General features: G+C 49.2%; 1 protein-coding gene across 2 annotated transcripts in view; it reads right to left on the reverse strand.

Moving 5' to 3' along the window:
- ZC3H3 (zinc finger CCCH-type containing 3) overlaps nt 1–19,116 on the reverse strand; it is a 139,390-nt gene that overhangs the window by 26,319 nt on the left and 93,955 nt on the right. For both annotated transcript variants that reach the window (XM_048286529.1, XM_048286530.1), the window contains 3 exons: nt 9,407–9,488; nt 7,672–7,827; nt 5,884–5,953 (listed from right to left, as the gene is read on the reverse strand). In XM_048286529.1, coding sequence (XP_048142486.1) covers nt 5,884–5,953; nt 7,672–7,827; nt 9,407–9,488 — 308 coding nt within the window. The remainder of the gene's footprint in view (nt 1–5,883; nt 5,954–7,671; nt 7,828–9,406; nt 9,489–19,116) is intronic.

Raw genomic sequence — 19,116 nt, forward strand, 5'->3', positions numbered from 1 at the left:
AACCACGACCGGGGCTATCTGGAAAAATCCCTTATCCCTGAAGGGCACATTAAGGGTTGAACTAAATTGCCTCGCTGGAGGCCGAGAGGAAAGAAAACAAAGGGTGCTTTAAAAGAGGAGAGTTTATTTTTAATTGTCTTTTAACTGCAGACATTAACATAAAGGACAGGGCTCTGGGGCGATCTTTGGCGGTGCTGGTGGTGTGACCGTAAACGATTCCCTTAATGTAGTTTTTGATATAGAGCCCAAATTAGCTCTAATAAAAAGGGATAATAAAGGCAGCTCTCCGACAAAAATAAACTCCTCCTCGCTGTCAAGACCGAGCCATTATCAAGAGGAAGCAGCGCTCTCATTTCAATTAACCTTGTTTGCACCCCAGCACGTCCACACAAATAACAATAACATTAATTCAAGGCACTGGGGCGCTGCGGCCGCCTTCGACAGCTTTGACTCTCTACAAGCTCTGGAGGCAGCAGCTAAATGAACCCGAAACTCCACGTGAGCCTCCAAATTGCTCACAACTGAGTTTTGAAGCTCTATTAGGGAGAAAAATGCTGATTCTTTCCGAGTTCCTCAAGGGGAAAAGCTGTTGGAACAGCAGCGGGCGGCTGCTCGAGTCCCAGCCTCTGGCAACCTTCGCTTCCTTCAGATTTCCTGGTTTCTCCCCATAGCTGGGATGTGTCAGTGGCTCTGATCCATTGTGGAAAAATTCCCTGTGTGTCACTTCGGTGGATGCTTCTCACCAAAGGCTCTGCCTGAGTCTCCTGTGGAGCAAAATCCCTCAAGTGGTGAAGCCCTGGCACAGGTTGCCCAGAGAAGCTGTGGCTGCCCCATCCCTGGAAGTGTCCAAGGCCAGGCTGGACGGGGCCTGGAGCAACCTGGGATAGTGGAAGGTGTCCCTGCCCGTGGCAGAACAAGAAAAGCTTTCCCTCTTCTCCAGGCTCTTTTTTCCATCACCAGAGGGTGATGGAAACCACTAGAGTTTGGATCTGCAAAGCTCCGTGACCATCTGGAGCTGTCCTCCATCCTGGAGACCATTCCCTGCTTGGAGCAGGATGGGGAAAAGCTCCCTGCTGCTGCAACAGCTGAATCCATGTGGTTTCCCGTAGAAAACAGGGATTTTCCCCATAGAAAATAGTGACCATTTCCATTTTTCAGAGGGGAAACTGAGGCATGGTAGTGCACCAAGGTTGAGAAATGGTTTTGTCCTGAAATCAAGAGCCAAATCCTGCGAGCCCTTGATCCTTCACTGTTGGGGTCCCTCCCCTGCCGTGTAGCCCTGGGAGAGGGGCCCTGAGGGCACAGACACGGGGCTTCCCTGCCCCTGCTCAGCCTCGTTCCCATTGGTTGGTTTGTGTTCCCTGCGCGGGCAGAAGGACCCTCGGTCCTGTGACTGGAACAGTTCCTGAGCAGAGCCCCGGCCGTGCGGCTGGAGAAATAAACATCTCTCTGAAACAGCTAGCAAGAATCTGTCTGTCCGTATATATTTCCTTTCCACGGGACTCCTGGTTTGATATATGCGTGTTGCAGGATCCCCACTGCAACAAATGGTGGAGATTTGAGAGCAGAACGATCCCCGATCCCTAAGCGACTGATTTGTGTGAGTAAACCCTGGAAACTTTGGATTCCTCTTCTTGGTTTTGCTTTGCTATTCCATATCTGAACTATGGAGGAACCGTGGGAAGACTCTTGGCTCTCAGAGCCGCATATGGACATTTATCTTAAACTTAAAATGATTCTTGAACAACGATTTGTAAATTTTAGCTTGATTCAAGCTCAAAAAGAACTGAAACACTTCCTGGCATGGTTGTTTAAGAACTTTTTCTATGTTTCTTGGGATTTAATTCTTACCAAGGGCTTTTGGAAAACCGTTTGGACACAGTTAATATTGGAGTCAAAATATATGCCGATGGAAGAATATTTTCGTGAATATTATTTAGTTACTGAGACTGTTGAGCAATGTCAGCTGTGTCTTGACGAAGGGAAGCCTGGCGCAGGGACCGTGCGGCCCAGGCCACGTGCACCGAGCGCTCTGCGAGCAGCAGCGAGGCAGTTCCCGTGTGCGGGCGGAGCCACGCGAGCCGCAGTGTCGGTGGCGGAGCGAGGCGCGGCGGGACCCGGCGGTGCCCGAATGGCCCCGTGCAGCGCGTGGTGGAGCGAGCCCCGTGAATGCCCGGCCGAGAGGGGCGGCGCGCGGGCGGCAGCTGGCGGCGGTGGCGGTGGAGCAGAGCCGCGCCCAGCCGAGACGCGCGCTGGAGCGGAGCGCGGGGGAGTCGTCGCTCGGGGGCCCGGCCGAGACGTGGGTGCAGCGCCCGGCAGCGGCAGCGAAGCTGCGACCAGAGGAGGCGACGCACGGAGAACTGAGCGGCGTGGCCCAGCCCGGCCCGCGCAGCCCCGAACGCGACCCCGGGAAGAGCGCGCAGGCACCAGCAGCTCCGAGAATTCCAACACGGGAGCGACCGAAGGAGAGAGCAAAGACGCAGCGAGACAGAAAACAGCAGCCACTCGGAAAAAGGAAAAGATCATAGCAACTAAGACCTTAGGGATAGTAAAATGGTATAATGTTAAGCAAAATTATGGTTTTATAACAAGGTGTGACAACCAGCAAGACATATTCGTGCATAGAACTGCTATTAAAAAGAATAACCCTGAAAAATGCATCCCAAGCTTGGGAGATGGAGAGGTGGTGGAATTTAATATTGTACTAGGGAGAAAAGGGTTACAAGCATCGCAGGTCACTGGGCCTGATGGTGTTCCTGTAAAAGGCAGTATATATGCAAAAAATCGTAGTCATGTTAGACAGTATCTCCATTGTAAGCCCCCCCTACAGTCTCCCTTTCCTAATCCCACCTTTCCCTTTTACCCTATATCCTATTACCCCCAGTGTACTCCCAATCCGTTTTTTCATCCATGGTTTCCCTCACAAAACCATGCTTTTGCCAATTGTTTCCCCAAAAATCCCTTTCCAATGCCGAGTGGGGGATGAAAAGGGGGAGGGAAGAAGTTAAACCCTCTCCTGCCTCAGTTTCCCCACAAAGCATGCTCAGAGAATTCTGTCTCCCTTCTGTCAGCCCTAAGATGTTCCAGAGAATCTGTTTGGACATCTAAAGACTCAGGAGGGTGGTTTGTTTTGTTTTGAAACTGTTCTTGTTATGTTTATCCAGTTGTTTTCATTCTCCTTTTATTAAAATAAAACGGGTGAGGTGTTGGGGTCCCTCCCCTGCCGTGTAGCCCTGGCAGAGGGGCCCTGAGGGCACAGACACGGGGCTTCCCTGTCCCTGCTCAGCCTCGTTCCCATTGGTTGGTTTGTGTTCCCTGCGCGGGCAGAAGGACCCTTGGTCCTGTGACTGGAACAGTTCCTGAGCAGAGCCCCGGCCGTGCAGCTGGAGAAATAAACATCTCTCTGAAACAGCTAGCAAGAATCTGTCTGTCCGTATATATTTCCTTTCCACGGGACTCCTGGTTTGATATATGCGTGTTGCAGGATCCCCACTGCAACACTTCACCTCCTGGACTGGATACCCCATCCCAGTAAAATCCCACCGAGGTGAAATACACAACAACCTGAAGCTCCTCTGATGAGGAGGTTTTGGGGTGTCCCTCTCCAATAACCACAAAGTGAAATTGAGGGGACCAACAAAATCAGGAATTCCCAAACCACCATATCATCCCACATGGAAAAAAACCAGGAATTGCATTAAAACCTCAACTCAAACAGCCAAAAACCAACCCCGCACAATCCCTTACCTGAGGAAAAGGTGGGATTTGCTCCAAAAACTCCACAAGCAGGAGGAAAACTGCTTCCTTCCTCTGCTGAGAGCCTTCATCTGCTTTTCCCAGCCCTGATAAATGAGGGAAAAGCCACCTTTGCCAAGAATCACCTGGGTTAATGGGGAGCTCCGGGACTTGGAAAGCAAAGTTGCCTCTCGCTTTGGGAAGCAGCATTCCTGTGGCAATAAATCACCCTGGAACAAGTTTGAACTCCATGGAGGAGGTTGTTTCTCTTCCATCCCTAGCTGATGACAAGGTGGCAAACAGGGAGACCTTTGAACCACCCTCAGGGTGGTTAATCCTGTGAAAAATAATCCCCCTTCCCAATGCAGCATGGCAGGAAAAACGTGCTCCGAAAGCTTTTCAGAGCTGGCACTGCCTGCTTTGATTTTGGTTTGTTAATTAATGATTCATCTTGAGTTTAGGCGATGCTTCATTAGCTCAGGATAAAGGTGAGATGGGCTGAGGTCACTGCATCCCACGGGATTCCATCCCAGGGATTCTGTCTCCAAAAGGCAATTGGCCAACAGCTCGTTGACGTGGTCACTCCTTTTTAATTCACTTTTATTACCACAATATCGCCGTTATTCTTCTCTAAGTGGTGAGGTGCAGTTAAAGGTTGAGTTTTTCATCATCCTCAATTTATCCATCCAAAACGGAGCCCAGAAGCCAAATTTTGAGGTCCTCCTTGAGGGACCAAGACACACCAGCGTTCCTGGAGGGGAAACTGAGGCCACATCTCCACCAGGAATTTAAACATGCCGAGGAATATTCCTGGGTACAGAGACCACAAATTCATCCACACCCAACCATCACATCCTTCGGCGGATAAACCACCAACTGCAACAGCTCCTTGGGCATGTCCAGTTCCCAAGTTTCATCCAGGTTTTTGCCCTGGGACCAAAAATGGCTTTGCCACCTTCTGAAATTCCATTTAATTTGGAGTTTATGGTTCTGTGGATGGATTTCAATTCTTCGGCACAGAGGCACGGGCAGAGGGTTGCGCATCATTTACTTGGATGACAAGAAGTTGTTGGCCTCACTAATTACAATCATTTCGGATAAACCGACAGCCAATCCCACTGCAAAGCTTCCTTCATTCTTGGCTTCTTTATTTCTGAAGTCTGACTGTTACAGGATGAAAAAAATCCCCAAACTGTCCTTTTTTCCATCTATTAATCCTCATCCCCATCTCTGGCACGCCACAAGCCAGGGAATGCAGCTGTCCCTGTCCCTGTTTTATGTACTCGTGATTAAATGACTCTGAAGAGAAATCCATGTAAAAAACATCTGGTGCTCCGTGTCTCATTTGGAGCGACTTCCTGGGTAACTTATGAGCTCTCCACAGACAAGGAACGTGCCTCAGGCACCTCAGCTTCCATGCTGGAGTCTCCAAAGCTACATCCAAGTGGAGATCCCAGCCACTGAGCACAGGCTGAGGTGCTAAATCATCACTGATAAACCCAAGATAAAAATCCCAGATTATTTTTTTTTCCACCTTGTGTAATAAAACCACGGAGCTCCAAATACATCAGCAAGGTGGAAAACAATGAACTTCAGAGCTCTGACACAGTTTGAACCTGATTTTGCTGCTTGGATTTTTAGAAATTGTTTTATTAATTTATACCTCCAAGTTCTGTTTGTTAAAACATCCTCTGACCCCAGAACAGAGGGATTTCCAGGGAAATGTGATCTTATGGAAGTAGGGAAGGATTAGATGCAACTGAATGGATTTGATGATCTTGGAGGTCTTTTTTAGACCTCTAAGACCTCACAGGTCCTTTCTAGACCTCAACCATAGGGTGGTGAGGCCCTGGCACAGAGCAGCTGTGGATGACCCATCCCTGGAAATATTCAAGGCCAGGTTGGGTGGGGCTTGGAGCAACCTGGGACAGCAGAAGGTGGCCCTGCCCATGGCAGAAGGGTTGGAATGAGATGATCCTGAAGGTCCCATCCATCCCAAACCATTCCATGGTTCTGTCATGATTCAGGAGCCTGAACAGATCAGCAAGGAAACTCCAAACTCAGCTGGAAGCACTCAGTGAGGAAGAACCTTCCTCCAACCACCCCCTTGCACAGAGAACCACATTCCCGTTGGGAAGTCATACAGACCTTGTCCTTGGACACCTTGTGGGAAAACGGACAGGTCCCATCCGTCTTCTTGCACGTGCCACGGAGAAACCTGGAGGTAAAGCAGATGGAGAAGGTTGAACAAGAGTTGGGTCACAAAATGCATGGTTTTGTACAAAACCACAAAATTGTTGCCGAGCTTGTCCATAAAACCCATTTCACACCATAAAAAAGTACAGATCCCTCTCGCTGGAAGAGCAACTGATGATTCCTGATGGATTCTATTCTTTCATCATATTTGGCTGTTCATTAGTAGGTACAGCAAGGCTTGGATCCCAAAATTCAGACATGATGCTCCCAGAAGGAGAAAGGTCCTTCCTAAAGCCCTGATTACTTCAAGTTGCCCAGAAAGGTTGTGGATGCCCCATCCCTGGAAGTGTTCAAGGCCAGGTTGGACAGGGTTTGGAACAACCTGGGGTAAGCGGAAGGTGTCCCTGCCCATGGCAAGGGGGGTGGATTGGATGATCTTGAAGGTCCCTTCCAATCCAAACCATTCCAGGATTTTATGATCCCATTCTATGAGATGCTGGATGAAGCTCCAGGTGTGAGTGACCAATGACCAGGAGGAGCAAAAACAGGCCCAGAACAGAAATCAGGATCTCAAAGCACATGAGGATGTTTGGAGTCAGAGCTTTCCTAGGAGTGACCAGAGTGAGAGCAGATAAACAAAACTAAAAAATGGTAAGAGAACACTAAAGAACGGGATTGGAGATCAAGGAACTGGGATAAGGAGACAAAAAACTGGGAGAAATCACTGTTGTCCTCCAATGATCCATGGAAATGAGACAGGATGGAGACCTAAAAGACTTCAAGGAGCACAGTTCCTGAAGTAGGCAAGGAGTTATGGGATTTTTTATGGGAGAATGAGTGAGAAGGAGTAAAATCAGTTAAAAAAACAATAAATCACCTTCCCCTCCTCTATCCGTCCCCATCGAGCTTTGAGCAACTTCCAAGTGATTCCAGCACAGCAGCAATTTTATGGAGAAATTACTCCAGGAGTTCATCAGTGGAGTTGGCTTTTCTGCATTTTTTAAATGACTCATAATAGAGTTTAATCAACTCTTGGGCATGTCTAATGAGATGCCAACATGGATCAGTTCTCCTGGAATAAATCACCAAGTCTCGGAGCTGCACAACATCACAGGCTGAGGGATTCAAACCTGTTGTAGGGATCTGAGCAGATCTGAGGAATGCTCCTGAAGGAATAACCCGGAGTATGGTCAGGGCAGGGGCTCAAGTCACCCAGCCCAGAAAAGAAGGTTCCAAAGGGACCTTAGAGCCCCTTCCAGTGCCTAAAGGGGCTCCAAGAGAGCTGGAGAGGGACTTGGGACAAGGGATGGAGGGACAGGACACAGGGAATGGCTTCCCACTGCCAGAGGGCAGGGATAGATGGGATATTGGGAAGGAATTCTTCCCTGGGAGGGTGGTGAGGCCCTGGCATGGAATTCCCAGAGAAGCTGTGGCTGCCCCTGGATCCCTGAAAGTGTTCAAGGCCAGGTTGGGTGGGGCTTGGAGCAACCTGGGATAGTGGAAGGTGTCCCTGCCCATGGCAGAGGGCTGGAATTCAATGATCTTTTGATGTCCTTTCCAACCAAAACAATTCCCTGCTTCTCTGGCCTCTTCTTGTCCTCGTCCTTCCAACCCAGGAGTGCAGAACCTACACCTGACTCAGAACTCCCATCCTTGTTATCCTACATCTCTGTCATCAGTTTGTTTCCCTTTGGAATATCCCACGAGGAAGCACCAAAGCCACCCAACGTCCATCCCTACCTGGTGCAGACGGCCACTTTCTCTGGATCGTGGATGTAGGGGCAGTTCTCGCCTCGATTGCACTTCCCGAAGCGGTTGTAGTACATACAATATTCCTTCTTTTTTTTCTTCTGCTTGGCTTGACGGATGATGGCCAAGCTCCTCTGCACAGCACGGCTGAAGGAGAAAGAGGGACAAGGTCAGGGAAAACCTCCAGCTCCAACATCACGATGACGTGGAGAAGACACCTCAACAACACCTGAAACGATGGAGGAGCCCCACTTTGGAGAGTGAAATATTCAGGAAGCTCAAGCCCTTAAGTATTTTCAATTTTTGGCCAATTTTACCCCAAATCATTAAAAATCTGCAAGATAACACCACAGTCACCAGTGAGATCCCTTCCCATCCCCGTAACTGATTCTCTCCTCAGATTTTATGAGCGTGGAGAGAGTTTCCCACACTTTTAGGGAATATGGTGAGGAAGGAAACATCCCCTCCTTGTGCAGCACAGGATGCCAAGGCTGAATGACTTGGAGGGCTCTTCAGCACGTGTCCCACCAGCTGGGCCTGATGCTATTCATGGCCTTCAAGTGGGCACCTGCTCATGAACTTCAAAGAACAAGGACCTACGTGATGGCCACAGGAACAAAAAGTACCACCAAAGAGTAGAAAAACTCCTTTTTAATGGCCTGGTCCCACTAGAAGCTACTTAAGGAGCTCAGAAGTTGCTTATAACACGTTTTCCATGAGCTTCCAGCTGCAGAGGGAATTACCCAGCAGCTCTAGGGATGTGTGGGACCAGGTGGAAGAGGAGAAGTGTTGAGATCCAGGTGAACACAAACCATGAGGGGCACATCAGATCTCTCTGAGCAGATAATTCAGTGGTAGGGCACAGTCAGCTCTGGTTTGCTGAGGACACAGTACATAATCCATGAAAAACACAGGTTCAAGGGACTCATTTTCAGAAGAAATGCACATTTTTACCACTGTAATTGTTGGTTGTCTGCAGCTCCTGGGTTAAAAGGAGGTGCAAGGCCAAGTGTAGGGTCCTGGATGTGCGTAGGGTAATCCCAAGCACAAATCCAGGCTGGGTGGAGAATGGATGGAGAGCAGCCCTGAGGAAAAGGACTCGGGGGTGTTGGTGGATGAGAAGTTCCACATGATCCAGCCATGGGTGCCCAGAATGTCCTGTGCTGATCCCATATGTGGGCAGCAGGAAAGGGGAAATTCTGCCCCTCTGCCCCACTCAGGTGAGACCCCACCTGCACAGCTGCCTCCAGCTCTGGGGTCTCCAACAGCAGAAGGATGTGGAGCTGCTGGAGCAAGTCCAGAGGAGGCCACAGAGATGCTCTGAAGGATGGAACTCCTCTGCTCTGGAGCCAGGCTGGGAGAGCTGGGAATGTCCAGCCTGGAGAAGAGAAGGCTCCAGGGAGACCTCAGAGCCCTTTCCAGTGCCCAAAGGGACTCCAGGAGAGCTGGAGAGGGACTGGGGACAAGGGATGGAGGGACAGGACAAGAGGGAATGGTTTCCCACTGCCAGAGGGCAGGGATAGGTGGGATATTGGGAAGGAATTCTTCCCTGGGGAGGCTCTGGCTGAGCTTACAACCACCTTGAAGTAGAAGCTGAAGAAAAGCAGCAGCCAGAGCTCTGCCATATCACCCTCCAGTTCAACAGCTGCTCCTCAAGCTCCTGACTCCCTCCTGAGCATAATTCCGAGGACAGAGCATGTCGTTCCTGCTTCCCATGAGTACAAACCTGGCAATGTATCGGCATGTTGAGGATCTGCTCAGGCCAGGTGGAGAGATCCCAGGACTGGGTGTGGAGTGCAATCTCAATGCTGGAAAGAAAGAAAAACATGGATCATTGCTTGGAATCAAGGAATTTTGCAGGAACTCACACAGCCCTCAGTACCTTAGGTCCACAAAAATGATCAGAGGGATGGAGACCCTCTGCTATGAGGAAAAGCTGGGAGATCTAGGGTTGCTCACCCTGGAGAAGAAAAGGCTCCAGGGAGACCTGGGAGCCTCTTCCAGTGCCTAAAGGGGCTCCAAAAGAGCTGGAGAGGAACTTTGGACTGAACTTGAAGTGGCAGAACAGGGGGAATGGCTTCCCACTGCCAGAGGGCAGGGATAGATGGGATATCAGGAAGAAATTCTTCCTTTGGAGGATGAGGAGGCCGTGGTACAAGTTGCCCAGAGAAACCATGGATGCCCCATCCCTGGAAGTGTCCCAGGCCAGGTTGGACAGGGTTTGGAGCAACCTGGGATAGTGGAAGGTGTCCCTGCCCCTGGCAGAGGGTTGGAACTGGATGATCTTTAAGATCCCTCCCAACCCAAACCGTTCCACGATTCCATGATCTTACTTAACCCAAAGCGTGGAGCTCCCAGGGAACCAAGGGACGAAAATGCCCTTTAGGGACTTCCCAGCTCTGGAGCAGCCGCCGGAAGAAGTGCTCCTTGCCAGCCCCAAACACAGCAGGAATTTCTTCCCCTCAGCACCCAAACGTGCCAAAACACTTCTCCGGGCAAATCCCACGCTTCCACTATCAATCCAGCAAATTTCCACGCTTGGCTTGGCCGCTCCCCGCAGACAGACGGGGAAACCCAGCGCCCGCTCCCATCCATGCACGCACGGAATTAAATCATCCTTGACTGGTGCAGGGAAGAACGAATGGGAAAGAAAGGCTGGATTTCAGTTTTCCAGGTGGGATGAGAGCGGCTCAGTCACTCACCTGCCATCCCGGGCGTGTTGGGAAGTGAGCGAGTGGAATTTGATAGCGCGGCACCGCGAGCTGTCACTCGGCTGCCGGCGTCGGCAAAGCCCCATCTGTTCCCTCCGCACATCAAATTCCATCAACGGGGCATTTGAGCCACCACTGAGAGGGGTTTTTTCCCCTGTTTTTTTTAATTCCTTCTTGTCCCAGGCTGTAGGAGCATCTTTTTTAGTGCTACAATAAACATCTGTCAACTTTGGGACTCTCCGAAGATGCCTCTGAAGCATCTCCAGTTAAGAGCAAGGTTGACTTCCCAAGCAATGCAGGGAGAAAGCCCCAAATTAAAATCCATTAGGATAGGGCTGGAGCATCCTTAGCTCTCTGGAATTCTGTTTTCAGCAGGATGGGCTATACCAGGAATCAGGTCCCAAGGGCAGGGGCCGATCCCCCATAATATTTAGTATTTGGGGATAAAAGTGGATACACAGGGATGAACACGTTCCCATTTAAAGCAGCCGTGAATCCACATCTAGGAATCACAGAATCGTGGAATGGTTCGGGCTGGAAGTGACCTTAAAGGTCATCATGGCCAGAAAGGAGGAATCACTAAAGAGATAAAGAGACACTAAAAAAAGGGGCCAACAGCCTCATGCCAGTGGGTTGGAATTTTTATGTAGGAAAAATACATCCATGGAATGATTTTTTGGGGAGTTTTTTCCCAGTTTTTATCTTCCAGCAAGAAGTCATGCTCTAATATGATGTGCATCTCCCGTCCCAGGAATTAACTCACATCCCAAAGGCAGTTTAACTATCCAAGGGCTGATCCTACCCATGACAAAATTCATCCAGATCTGGTAAAGCACCTGGAAGCTGGAAAAGAAACCCTCCATCCACGCTTTCCTACTCCCTAATTATTCACCCCACATGCAAATCCTCTCCAAACTATCAGAAAACCACCCAAATATTTCCCAGGAGAAGGCAACCCAAGGAAGCTCTGTAATTACACATTTCACCACCCACTGGGATTTATGGAGAAAGCTCAGGCTCCAGCACAAGGGTATTTTTGGAAGCTTTTATATTGTGGAAAAGACCTTTAAATACAAGTAAAAGCTTTGTGGGCATCAAAGTAACAAGAAGGGGGTGCAAGAGAGGGGGTTGGATGTTCCCGACTTTTCAGGAAGTCCAAGGACCCTAAATTTGGATTTTTAGACTGGTTGTCAACTCAGAATTCCCAATTGGTCACTACAAGTGATTTGCATTAATAAATACATTAATAAATCATACTCCTGGCATCAGAGGGTGTATTATTGAAATTGGGGTGAAATCTGGACATCAAAAGACAATGGAAAACAGGAGAAGGGTTAAATTCAAACATCAGGAGCCAAAATTTGCTGCAGTCTGGCCTAAATTAAACAAAAAGCTGAAACGATGCCCCCAGGGCTCAACTTTGGGAATCTCGTTCTGTCCAGACAAAACACTGGGCACATCCCAGTCCCAGACCTGTCCCGTTTTTCTCCTCAATCGCTTCTCAGTTGGGGAGAACATCGGGACACAGCGGTGCTGTCAGATCAGGAGAGCGACTCGCACATCCTTGGCATTGCCAAAGTGCCCTCACTGTGGAAATTTAAAGCAGTGCCACGGCAAGTTCCTCCCCTGTGCACACTCCAAGGCAGCAGGAACGGAACAGAGAGGGGAAAAAAAAGCAGGAAAATACAAAAAGCTGCCGGGGAGAGCATCAAGAACTGCACATTAAGGGCTTCTGAAGTGATTACACCCAGCACAGCGGCATCAGCCGGGATATTTTCCACCCTGTGGAAGGGACAGGTGGATTTCTCTCCCCCTTTCCTGATGAATCAGTCGCTTGGAAGAGCATCATCCGTAAGGAAACCCACAGCCCGTGCAAACGGGGTTGTTTCTCTTAATGCATCATCCCAGCCCGACGCTGGCAGCTCCGGCGGCTCCGGTGGCTCGCGGTGAGAAGTGATTGTTGCTCCCAATCCAGCCGGGAGACTCCGCGCGTCTCTCCGGAGGGAGCAGGAGCTGTCATGTTCATTAAATGCATGATTACAGCTATGATTAATAGCGGGGGCTACAGCCTAACTCCTTCTCTTTTTCCCTGCTCCTCGGAAGGAATCCACAGCCAAGCGGTCCCGCGGTGTTTTCCGCAGCGTTCGGCTCAGCGTTTGAAATTCCAGCTTTTGATGGGAAAGGAGAAAAAGGCACGATTTCTCCTTGTCAAACAAAAACATGACTAAAATGAGCGGGTCGGATGCTGCACCCCTCCACCAACACTCATAACTTAATTACGACCTTTTCATATCCTTAATCCCAAAACTCAGCTCAAGAGGGTCCAGGTCCATCTCCTGCATCCTGGTTTTTTTTTTCCATAACCCCAAAACACAGCTCAAGGCTCAAGGTCCTTCTCCTCCAGGGAAAGGTTGGCAGAGATTTCCCTTGGCAGCCCAGGAACTGCACTCGGGAGCAACACTCGGTGCTTTCCAGCATTCCCACATGGATATCAGGATGCTCCCATCCAGTCCAACACCCCTGCTCAGCTCCCCATCGCCCAAGGGCTTGGGATGCAACAAACACACCTGGAAAAGAACATTCCAAATATTCCTTTGCATTAAAAACTGGCTGCAAATATCACAGTTAATTATCACCTGCTTAATTATTTAGGAAGGACTTTATTGCTCTTAGGGCACAGCTCAAGGATCAGGACCTCATCTCATGGAAAGGTCTGTTTGAGAATCTTATCCAATAATTTACTTCTTTTAAATGGTGGAAAAGCTGTGGAAAACTGATTTAGCACAAAAAAAAAAAAGGGAGAAATCCAGAGTTGGGATGAGCTGGGACCAAGGGATGGGCAAGAGGGTGAGAAAATCATTAGAATGATGAGTGTTGAGTGTCTGAGCCCATTGCTTCCCATCTACTTCCACTGTCCCAAATCAAGGATAAATTATGGAAATCTTACACATGGAGGGAAACTACCAGGGTAGAAAACTGGAATAGTCCAAAAAAAGGGAGAAATGCAAAGTTGGGATAATCTGGAACCAAGGGATGGGCAAGAGGGTGAGAACAGCATTAAAATGATGAGTGTTGAGCCCATTGCTTCCCATCTACTTCCACCATCCCACATCAAGGGTAATTTATGGAAATCATCCCCATGGAGGAAACCAATCAGTGTAGAAAAATGGAACAGGCAGAAAAAAAGGAAGAAAGTCAGAGTTGGGATGCGATGGGGCCAAGGGATGGGCAAGAGGGTGAGAACATCATTAGAATGATGAGTGTTGAGCCCATTGCTTCTCACCTACTTCCACCATCCCAAATCAAGGATAATTTATGTAAATCTTACACACAGAGGGAAACGATCAGGGGTTTGCCCAAGCAATGGCAGGCAGGTGATCAGCTTCGCTGGCCAGCGCTCCAACTTGGGGATGACCCCAACAGGGTCATCCCATCTTCCCGTTATTGTTTGCTCATCAATCCTGTGGTTTTGGAATTGTTCAGTCCCTTACCCCTTCTGAGCTCACTCCTTTGGCTCACTGAGTTCATTTCCTTGGGTTTGGGATTCCTCAATTCCTTACCCCTTTTGAGCTCAATTCCTTGGCCCCTTCAATCTCAATCCCTTGACTTTGGGAGTCCTCAATCCCTGACCCCTTTTGAACTCAATTCCTTGGCCCCTTCAATTTCAATCCCTTGACTTTGGGATTCCTCAATCCCTGACCCCTTTTGAGCTCAACTCCTTGGCCCCTTCAATTTCAATCCCTTGACTCTGGTATTCCTCAATCCCTGACCCCTTTTGAGCTCAACTCCTTGGCCCCTTCAATTTCAATCCCTTGACTTTGGGATTCCTCAATCCCTTGGCCCCTTCACTCTCAATTCCATGGGTTTGGGATTGCTCAATCCTTTTATCCCTCAGGTGTCAGTATCACGACACACCTCTCCTCAGCCTGTTCCCACATGACCTGGAAAAGGCTTCCTTAAACCACGCCAGCTCCTTTAATAGCTCCCATTATCATCCCGCCTCACCCACCTCGGCTTCCTTTGGAAAGAGCCGAGCGATTCATTTTCCGAGTCTCTCCTTGGCTTTATTGCTGAACGGAAAGTTTTGAGGCTGCACTCGGGGAAATTTATTTCTTTAATTATTATTCATTTAAGTGGGTTCCGCAGATTCCGAGGATCAGCACTCGCAGCTGCTGGGGGTCATTTATTTCCCTCACTGGACAGCACAAGTCCTCATTCCGGAGAAGACAACGGAAAAAGAAGGGATGAGCTGCCGCTAAACAAGCGGAGATTTTCCCGTCTTCCTGCCCAATTGTCCCCACATCCCATCAGTGTCCCTGAGTGAGGTGGTCACGAATGTTTTATTAATGAAGCAACTTCAATTAATGAAGCACCTCTGGGTTGGATGTTGTATAAGCAGATGTGGGCCAGGAGCCTGGAGCAGGATCTGATCTCTGAAATTCCAGAGTTGAGGAATGGAACTCATAAAGTGAAAGGGATTGAGCAATCCCAAAGCCAGGGCATTGAGACTGAAGGGGGCGAAGGATTGAGCACAAGAGGGACAAAAGGATTGAACAATCCCAAAACCATGGAATTGAGAGTGAAGAGGTCAAAGGGATTGAGCAATCCCAAAACCAAGGGACAGAGTTCAAAAGGGGCCAAGGGATTGATCTCAGAGGAGGTCAGGAATTAAATAATCCCAACACAAGGCATTGGGATTGAAGGGGCCATGGAACTGAGCTCAAAAGGGGTAAGAGATCGAGCAATCCCAAAATCAAGGGTATGAGACCAAGGGGGCCAAGGGATCCCAGAACCCCGAAGACAAGGGATTGAGTTTAAAAGGGCCAAGGGACTGAGCTCAAAAGGCCTGAGGGATTGAACAACCCCAAAATCAAGGGATTGAGATGGAAGGGGCCAAGGGATCCCACAATCCCAAAGATAAGGCACTGAGATTGAGGGGGCCATGGAGCTGATCTGAGAAAGGGTAATCCCAAAAAAAGGGATTAAGTTTGAATGGGATAAGGAATTGACTCACCAATCCCCGAAATATATGGGACTGCAGCCAAAAGGGGTAAGAGATTCAGTAACCCCCAAAACCAGGGACTGAGCTAAAAAGGGGTAAGGGAAGGAGGAATCCCAAAAACAAGGGCCTGAGCCCAAAAAAAATCGTGGGATTGAGCTCAAAGAGACTGAACAATTCCAAAAACAAGGGATTGAAACTGAAGGAGCCAAGGCATCCTTCAATCCCAAAGACATGGAAGGCATTGAGATCAAAGGGGCCAAGAAATTGAGCTCAAAAGGGGTAAAGGATTGAAGAATCCCAAAACCATGGGATTGAGATTGAATGGATTGAGATTGAAAGGTTTCCCCAATCACAAACAAAAAGCCTTGAGATTGAAGGTGCCATGAAACTGACCTCAAAAGGGGCCAAGGGATTGAGCAACCCCAGAGAGAAGGAATTGAGCTCAAAAGGGGTAGGGGATTGAGAAGTCCCAAAGACAAAGGATTGAGTACAAAAGGGGCCAAGGGATCGAGTTCAAAAGGGACCAAGAGATCCCACAACCCCAAAGATAAGACACTGAGACTGAAGGGGCCATGGAATTGAGCTAAAGAGGGGCAAGGGATTGAGCAATCCCAAAGCCAAGGGAATTACTTCCAAAGGGGCCAAGGGATTGAGTTCAAGAGGGGTAAGTGACAGAGCAATCCCAAACCCAAGAGATTGAGATTGAAGAGTCTGAGGGATTAAACAATCCCAAAACCCAAGGGATTGAGCCTCAAGAAGCCAAGGGATTGAGTTCTAAAGAGGCAGGAGATTGAGCAATCCCAAACATAAGGAATTCACCTCAAAAGGAGTGAGCACAAGTGGATCCCAGCACCAGCAATGCCAAAACCAGCAGAAACATGAGGAAAGCAACATTCCAAATTTTCCTGCTTTCACACCTCAGTGCATTGGGCTCATCTCCACCAAATTCCTCCTTATCCCTCCAGAATGATCCCAACACATTCAAGGTCTGTTGAAGACAGAAGTCAGGAAAGTGGGTCATGGTGGACAAGGAAGAAGCTTGGGATGTTTCCATGGACCAGGGGAAAACGTAAAGCCCGGCACACCAGAGAGAATCCTCCCTAATTCCTCTTACAACACCAACATTAAAAGCAAAGGCAGAAGATGGGTGGTGGAAACATTCCAGTCCTGAATCCCTCCTTTCCTTCTGGAAAAAAGGAGTGGCTCAGAGGAAAGAGCATCATTCCCGCAGGCACTGGGCGGCAGTGAGCCAACAGCAGTGCTGAGTATTTCATCATCCCTGAAGAAGTGGGAAGTGCATTTCTGTGGCATTCAGCACTTCTAAAATTAGTTGGTAAACAGGGAGGCCAGGGAGCACTTTCTTCCAGCACCATGGAGATCTCCAACTGTGGAGTTATCCCACTGCAGCCCAAATCATGCTCAGGAGCATCGTCACTCGTCCCCAGCCGGATGCAGTGGAGGAGGGAATCCAGAGGAAGCCACAGAGGTGCTCCAAGAGGAGCCCCTCTGCTCTGGAGCCAGGTTGGGAGAGCTGGGAATGTCCCACCTGGAAAGGAGAAGGCTCTGGGGAGAACTCAGAGCCCCTTCCAGTGCCCAAAGGGGCTTCAGGAGAGCTGGAGAGGGACTTGGGACAAGGGATGGAGGGACAGGACACAGGGAATGGCTTCCCACTGCCAGAGGGCAGGGATGGATGGGATATGGGGATGAAATCCTTCTCTGTGAGGGTGGTGAGGCCCTGGCACAGATTGCCCAGAGAAGCTGTGGCTGCACCATCCCTGGAAGTGTCCAAGGCCAGACTGGACAGGGCTTGGAGCAACCTGGTCTGGTGGAAAGTGTCCCTGCCCACGGCAGGGGGTTGGAACGAGATGGTCTTTCAGGTCCCTTCCAACCCAAACCATTCCAGGATTCAATACCTTCAGTCTCCCCAGCTGAGCACTGTCTCAGCAGAGTGGGGAAACTGAGGCAGAAGGGGATGTTACACAGCAGGATGGAGACAGGGAGAGCATCTGGATCCAGGGAAAGCCCCTCCCAGTTCTGGAAGGCTGAACTCAACCACATTTTAATTAATAATTTGTTCCTTTGAGGTTTAGAGCCACCGTCACAATGTGTGGGAGATGCCTCAGCTCGGGAGGACTTAAAACTCTTCTTAAACCTCCACTTTTGGGAGCTCAGCAATCCTGGGTATCTCCAAGGCTCTGGAATACACGGCCATGGAGAAAATTTGAAAACCCCAATAAATAAAATCACATTGCTCAATGGGCCGGCTGCCACCTCTGGAGTCCCCAAAGCCACCAGCCTTTCGCCAACCAAGAGCTAAAACCTCAGCAGGGCTTGAGGAAATCATGCAGGTGAGGATTTGCCCTTTGGGAAAACAGCCTGGACACTTGGAAAACCCTGCTGGAACCAGTCCCAGCTCACGGAGTGCAATTCCTCTGCCGGCAGCAGCAGCGGCTCGTGCCGAGATTGGGGTCAGGGCTGATTTCCGGACAATGTCAAACCTTAATTTGCTTTCTGCTGCTTTCAATCTTGTATTTCCCCTTTTGTATTTCTTTGTGAAACTCTACATTGCCCAGGACCTTTTGCTTCTCTCCCTGATTTCATGGAAATTCCTCAAGAGTCTGGAAAACGTCTTAGCAGCTGGAGAAAGAAATGAAGGAAAGGTTCCTTGTGAGCAGAGAAACCCAATTATTCCGCTTGCTTAATTAATTGCCACGTAGCAAATGCTTTCCACACCATCCCACCACTGATTTTCCAAGACTTCTGCAAAGTGAAAAAATACATGGGTGCTGAAATACCAGTTATCCCAAAGGGAAAGAGCTTTTCCGTGTGTGATTCCACATCTTTGTCTTGCACAGGGATGAGCAGCGAGTGTTTGAGCTCTGGGTTTTCTTCTCCATCCTTGTCCAAGCAATGAATTATGCCACATCCAAGCTCCCTATCCAGCTGGGAAGGCAAAAAGCATTTTTATTTCTGTGTTTTATTTGCAGTTTTCCGGAGACAAGTGCAGAAGGCGCAGAAATCCTTTGGGAGCAGAGCCACACATGGGATGAGAGCAAAGTTCTCAGCAGCTGCACAGGCCATGGTGATGCTGTGATTGCTCCAGGGAGGTTTTTTACGCTCAAAACACTTCAAAAAATTGCAGAGATACTTTCCTTGTCCCCAAGCCATGTGCCCTCCTCATGTCTCTACCACTAACAAAGTTGATTCCAGAAGAGCCGTGGAAAACTGCTCCTCCCACTGCTCCTGGCAGCCTCAGGATTGATCCCAATACAGCACAGGGATGCAGGAAGTGCATCCCCAGGACCAAATCTTAACTCACCACCAGCATCCATCAATAAATCACTTGGGAATGCTACGATGGCGTGGATGGATCAGCCCCAGTGCCCAGCATTGGATTTTGTACTGTAGAGATAAAACCCCAACCCTGTAAATCCAGGGAAAGAGCAGAATTATAACCCACTGGAAGTAAACTCCAAGCTATTAAACTGTCAGGAGCATTTCCCGTCTCTCCACTATTCCAAACACGCGGCACCTGGCACTGGGAGGGAAAGGAAAAGCCGTTTTTTTCCATCTTTTAAATAAACTTTGTCAAGTGTTGAAAACACAGAGCGTTGAGCAAACGTTCGCAGCCGATGAGAACACACAAATCTTCCGCCCTGCCAGGCCCAGTTATCCTAACGCAAGAGGAATCTGTGGAATCCATCCTTGGGAAGGAGGATGAAT

This window comes from Corvus hawaiiensis, chromosome 26, assembly GCF_020740725.1.
Source record: "Corvus hawaiiensis isolate bCorHaw1 chromosome 26, bCorHaw1.pri.cur, whole genome shotgun sequence".
In the NCBI taxonomy this organism is placed as follows: domain Eukaryota; kingdom Metazoa; phylum Chordata; class Aves; order Passeriformes; family Corvidae; genus Corvus; species Corvus hawaiiensis.